At 39.9% G+C, this 6,115-nt stretch overlaps 1 protein-coding gene across 1 annotated transcript in view; it reads right to left on the reverse strand.

Annotated features, from left to right (window-relative positions):
- Positions 1-252: 252 nt before the first annotated feature.
- Positions 253-6,115, reverse strand: part of LOC106531912 (protein FAM65A) — a 15,149-nt gene continuing 9,286 nt past the window's right edge. Inside the window, exons 13-17 of the mRNA XM_014027861.1 lie at positions 3,493-4,077; positions 3,186-3,421; positions 1,712-1,802; positions 1,551-1,641; positions 253-1,468 (exon numbers count right to left, since the gene is read on the reverse strand). Coding sequence (XP_013883315.1) covers positions 1,419-1,468; positions 1,551-1,641; positions 1,712-1,802; positions 3,186-3,421; positions 3,493-4,077 — 1,053 coding nt within the window. The 3' untranslated portion in view covers positions 253-1,418. The remainder of the gene's footprint in view (positions 1,469-1,550; positions 1,642-1,711; positions 1,803-3,185; positions 3,422-3,492; positions 4,078-6,115) is intronic.

Raw genomic sequence — 6,115 nt, forward strand, 5'->3', positions numbered from 1 at the left:
GTATAAATACATTTAATGTGTACATTTGCAATTCTATAGTTGTTTTATTGAAATATTTGTTATATTTGAAATTTTTGTCTCTCATAGTTGAGGTCTACCTATGATGTCAGTTACAGGCCTCTCTCATCTTTTTAAGTGGGAGAACTTGCACAATTGGTGACTGACTAAATACTTATTTTCCCCACTGTATAATCTTGTAAAATTTCAGTTTTTACCACATTAAACTAGTCGCTCAATAAAACACAGACGCGCTGCTTTTAAAGAAACTTTTATAAAGTTTAAACATTTCAGATCATAAACATTTGAACATTTCAGGACATATACAATTCTTGATATGAAACAGTAAATATCTCTTATTTTGCACACTCTTTAAAGTGATTCAGAAAATAAACACTTGTCATCGTCCACCGGATTCTTTTCCCGTCGTGGCRTTTTAAAACCGTAACATCTCCGTCGACTTGAGGCACTTTCTGAATGACGAGGCTTTTCGAAGAAAAAAACGTTAAAAAAAACTAAACAAAAAAATAAAAGCACAACGATGAAAGACTACAGCACGCCCAAGAGGCGGCCTTTGGACACAGTTACAGACCGAGTGGCTTTTTTGGAGCAGAGCTTAGCTTACACACTGAAAATTTATCATTTAAGCTTTGTTTTTTTTTCTTTTTCTTTTCTTAATAATCACAGAGACATGCTGGCAGCATGAGACAGCTACACATGCAGGTTTAAATATAGCTCCACACTGCAGATGGTTTTCATGTTTGCTTTAAAAATAAATGAGTTCTGCGCTCCTTTTCTTCTGGAGCTTACCAACATTTCTTAAACAGCTCAGCTCGGACAAACGAAAAGGATGTTTTGAAGGAAAAAGATCTTTTTGTGTTTTCAGGGTACATTCCTGGCGTAGCGATAAACATCACATGCTCTTTCCACTGAGTTTAGAGCCCATTTAACACTGAAAATCATGACTTTATATCCGTAAATACTAAGCTTTTTGAAAATATTCTAAAGCAACTTGGTTTATTTTTTTCCTGTCGACTGAAAAAAAAAAGGTAATTTATAAAATTAGTTCCAAGTAACTTAAAAAAATGCACTAACACAAGGCCGCTTGGATCTGCTCCTGAAATGTTTGGGGTTTTAACACGACAGGATCAGCGTCTGAAAGTGTAAACGTAAGCGGTGTCCCACTTTTTAACCCGGGCGACGTGACAGAGTTTCTGTTTTCAGCCAGCTGCACGAACCTCCGGGCTTATCCTTTCACGGTAAACAAGGCAAAAAAAATGAGCACAAACTCCAGCGAGATGGAGGAGTTTGTTTGTCTGAGCTGTGAGTGGAACATCCTAAAGGCCTCCGTGTCTGCAGTGTGGGAGAAAGATGGCACCGAACGTCCAAACGGATCAACAGAGTCCAGTAAGAGCTGCCGACTAGCTGGGAGAGGAAGGAGGCTCCTGCTGATCGAGTGACATTTCCTCCCCTGAAAGATTAACAACGGGTCAAAACAAACCTCGAACACCCGCCGGCGGACTAACATCTGTTCACCGACAYGCTTCTCTCACCTGGTTCGTCTCCATTTTCCTCGCTTCGCTCATCTTCCTCCTCTGGAATTTCCACTTCACCCAGATCCTGCACGTCGTCGGCGTTCGACTCCTTTAAAAGACGAAACGGACTTACCTCAAAGTTTCTGACAGAAAAAAACAAAGTAAGTAGTGATTTTTACCTGTGATTCAGAGAAACAGTCTTCATCAGAGTTCCTGAATCCTTCTGGAGCTTCCATAAGGAACTCCAAACCGTCTGCCTCCTCTTCATCACTGCGGACAAACAAACAATTTGTGCCAACTCATCTTGTTTTCATCAAAACTGAGATTTCTGCACAGTTCAGTCTTTGTCTTAGAAATCTTTGGCCTTCAGATTAAAAACTGATCAGCTCATTAATGCGAGTTTATGCTCAACACAAATATGAGCAGCAGCGTTGGTAAAAAGCTCTGAAATAAGCCGAGTGCTAATCCAGCTTATCGAGGATATCTATGCAAGTGTTGGAACAATTATTACGCAACTGGATAAAAGAGAAACTGTTCTGTGCAAAAGCTGAAGTTTGAGAAAGAAAAACTGTTGTTGAAATGAAAAGAATCAGAATGCTAGCTGAAAGTTAAAAGAAGCAAAATGACAGTTAAAAGGTAGTAAAAAGCTACAAGTAGTAAAAGTAGCTAGCTAAAASCAAAAGTTTCAAAAGGCTAGCAAAAAGTAGAAACATGCTAAAATCTAGAAGAAAAAGGCTAGCTAACTGCTAAAGTAACAAGTCTTTATAAAATTATTAAAAGGCTCGCTAAAAGCGTCCGAACACTAACTAAAAGAGGCAGAACTATCAAAAGCTAAAAGTATCAAAAGACTAATGTATTAATTTGCTAAATAGGTCTATTTTAACCATGTACCCTGCAGTGTGTGATGTTTCTATGTTTTGTTGGATTGTTTTAATCTATTATATTCGTTTTGTGCACTTGTTTTGCAAACTGTTCTTAATTTTATTTTACTTGTGCTAATTCTGGCGCATTTATATTCATAGACTATCAATGTGCATTGTCCTTTTAAATAAATCAAATGAAATAAACGAAACTAGCTAAAAGCATCAAAACAGATGTTAGTTTAGAAAACTAAATAGTCAAAAGGAATACAAAAATAGAGTTGTCTGCTGAGGCAGGTTTTAAAAAGAATGTTTTAGAAGAAATTAAAAGATGCTTTAAGCCTTTTTTTAAAGGAGAAAATATTTGTAAATAATTTTAAAAGTATACAAGTTACAAAAAAAATCATAACCTTTTGATCGATTATTAGCTACATTAGCACAAAGGGTTTTTTTGCACAAAAAGTATATGAAGTAGTTAAGATAAAAACAAACATGAAAAATAAAACTGTGTGAACAACTAATCAGCATTTTGAACTGTACTTTTATTGAACTAAAAAGGGCTGGAAAACTCCTGAAATGTGAGAAAAGTCTCAGGTTTTAACGTTTTGTTTTAGCCGCAGGTGGTTGGACTCAGTAAAAGCTGACTAAATCTGGTTCTACAGGTTCAGGTTTTGTTTTTATGATCCCTGACCTCTTCATTTATTCTGGTGAAGCAGAAATGTTTTCTTGACGCTGGTTACTTCAGGATAATTTCATAATTATGTAGAAGGCTGGCAGTGAGGGCGACACTGACCTGCCCTCAGAGTACAAGTTCTCCACCTTCTGATTTATTTCCTCTTCTGTTTTATCTTCTTTATCGTTTTGATCTTCTTGTGTTCCTCCCTGCTCTTCTTTTTCTCCCTCGTCCTTCTGCCGCTGTCCGTCTTCCTCTTCATCAGCCTCGTCCAGATCAGAGTTGTTGAGAAAGTCGAAGCTCTCGAGGGCCGTCTCGACTTCCTGATTGAAGCTGGCTGAAGTGGGGAAAGAGACCTGAGGAGGATCAAGAGGAGTTTTAGGACATGAAGCTTCAGGTGGACATGTTGGGTTTAGTTTCTGCTCACCGTTGGAGCCTCCTCTGGTTTTAACTCCTGGACAGACTGATAGGGTTTGTTTTGTTCCTCCTGATGTTCCTCTGCAGCTTCRGCTGGGTTTTCTTCTGTTTCTGCTTCAGTCTGCTGATAGTCCACCGGCAACTCCTCACATGGTTCGCCCTGTGTGTCTGCAGCYGACACGTTGCCCCCCTCCACCGACAGCACTGGGGCGACAGAGTCAGGGCAGGATGTGTCAGAGACGTCCTCTGATTGGACAGATGTCCCGTCAGTTGCGGCGCAGTCCGAGACGCTCTCTGCGGCACCCAGGCTGCGAGAGCGGGACGTCTGCAGGTGGCCGTTGGGCACCGCCTCCGCCTGAGTGAAAACATCTCCCCCCTCCGTCTCGTCCTCCTCCTGGTTGGACGAGAGCGATGGCGTTGACACGCTGGAGCTGTGCGGCGCCAGCGACAGCTGAGCGGTGGGCGCAGTCTGCAGCACGTTGGAGGCAGTCAGCCTCTGGTGAGCCAGCGCCGGGCTGGAGGAGTCGTCGGATGACTCAGAGGAGTTGGACCAAACCGTTCCGTTCTCCATCTCCCCCTGACGCTTCAACAGGGACTGCAGAGGAAGTGAAAAACGTGTAGGTCAGAAAAACAACAAGAAAGCCAGGTTCAAACTGATGAAACAAATTAATTAGATGAAAGATAACGTGATGAGAAGCTGAGTTTAATGGATCTGATTCATAACAGGTCAGCTGGTTCAGAAAACCATTTGTGATCCATCACATTGACTGAGTCCTAATGTGGTATGTGAGAAATAAGCAGCTGTAGTGCATTGTTGAAACCTTTGAAACGATTGCGTTTTATCAAAATATCATGCATAAATACTACAGGGTGTTTCGATTAAATATCTGAAATATAATCATATAGAATTTTTGAAGCTTCTTTGAGAATCAGAAACAAAAAACATGATTTTGAGAAGAAAAGCCTTTCCTTTGCGTTTTCCCTGAGAGCTAACAAAGATTTTTTTTTCTTTCCAGCTAGTAAATCTTAATATCCAAAAAAATTGTTTGAGATTTCCATTTTAAAATTACTAAATCCCTCAATAGAATAACTTAAAATAGAATTCGGACCAAATATTAACGAGTTATTCTGATCAGGAAGACAAATCAAGAGATATCTCAGGATGATCCAGGAGCTTAAAAAGCAGGACTCTGATCATTTCGACCAAATTTGACTGAACTCTCAGTTTGATGTGATGGGTCACATTTAGTTTTTGAGATTTGGCTCTTTATGATTATTTAAAAGATGATTTTAGTTTATATCTCAGCATCCCTTCAACTAATGACTAAAAGCTCAACAAGTAATCATGTTTGAAACATTTTATGGCTGTAATATTATTTTCACAGGATTTATTTCATAATAAAGTGGTTTGTTCATTAACTTCAAGTTTTCCTCCTCTGTGATTCTTACACTTCCTACACTTCAGCTGCCAAACCTAACAACTTTCAGCTAGCTTAACGTTAGCTCGTTCTATTTTTACAAAACCTTTGCGTTTTGATTTCTTTACAAATCAAAATTATGGCTTATAGCAGTGACGATTGAAAAATGTTTTTAAGAGAAAAAATATCACAAAAAAAGGAAATATAAAAAACTTATAAACTAAAAATACTGCAGTCCCATAAAACCATTAAAAGATTTGATTTAAAGATGACAGTTTTACAGATTTAATGAACAAATCAAAGTGTTGATTGTGTTAACTGATTATTGTTTCATTTAAAATTGCTACAAACTAAAAAAGTACAGCGACGCTGCAACACACCGGCTGCGATGAAATGAACCGGGGCTTCGTACGGCCGAGATCCCAACGTAAGGACGCCGCGACGCCGGGGAAACCCTCCGCCAACGAGTGGCTCTGCCTGGGCCCGCAACGAGGCACGCTCTTCACCGAGGTGAGGAAGAGGAGGGACATATTGGAGCTCTACTCAACCACTATCAAACAGCTACAAGGACCACAGCTGCGCTCGAGCGTGCTGCCGCCGCCACACAGATCTCTGCTGCCCCCATTCATCCGCCTTTCACGGGGAACACCACAACCACACGTACGAGCACACAACTCTCTGTGAATATCCTCGCACACCTCAGAGCTACCGCTACACGCTAAACAACTGGGGAGCAGCTGCAACACAACAGGCCGGTGAAATGACAACGATGACAAATCAGTGAGATGAACTGTGAAGATGAGGTCAAACTGAAGAGTTCAGACATGTTAAAACATTCAACTCTGGGTCTCTGCAGCACATAGAGAGATTTTCTTGACTGCGTGGGCGGAGTTTGTTCTAATCATGATTAGCAAAATTTGTAACATAGTTGGAGGTTCTTCTGTGTGGTTTCTTCAAACCCCACACAAAAAAGTACATATGACTAATCACGTCTTTAAAAGGGATCCACGATTAATTGTAACATTAGACTTTATTTGATAAACATATTTTAACTGTAAAATAAAGACTAAAAATACTGTAGGCTGTTTATTTTTTATAATTTTTAAAAATATATTTTAACACGGACAGAGCCATTTTATTTACACACAAAGCATTCTGGGTAAATGGTGACATGGATAGGTCCTCGGTGTGAGCGAGCTATATCCACCCTGAAGG

This window comes from Austrofundulus limnaeus, unplaced genomic scaffold (genome assembly GCF_001266775.1).
Source record: "Austrofundulus limnaeus strain Quisiro unplaced genomic scaffold, Austrofundulus_limnaeus-1.0 Scaffold5, whole genome shotgun sequence".
Taxonomy (NCBI): domain Eukaryota; kingdom Metazoa; phylum Chordata; class Actinopteri; order Cyprinodontiformes; family Rivulidae; genus Austrofundulus; species Austrofundulus limnaeus.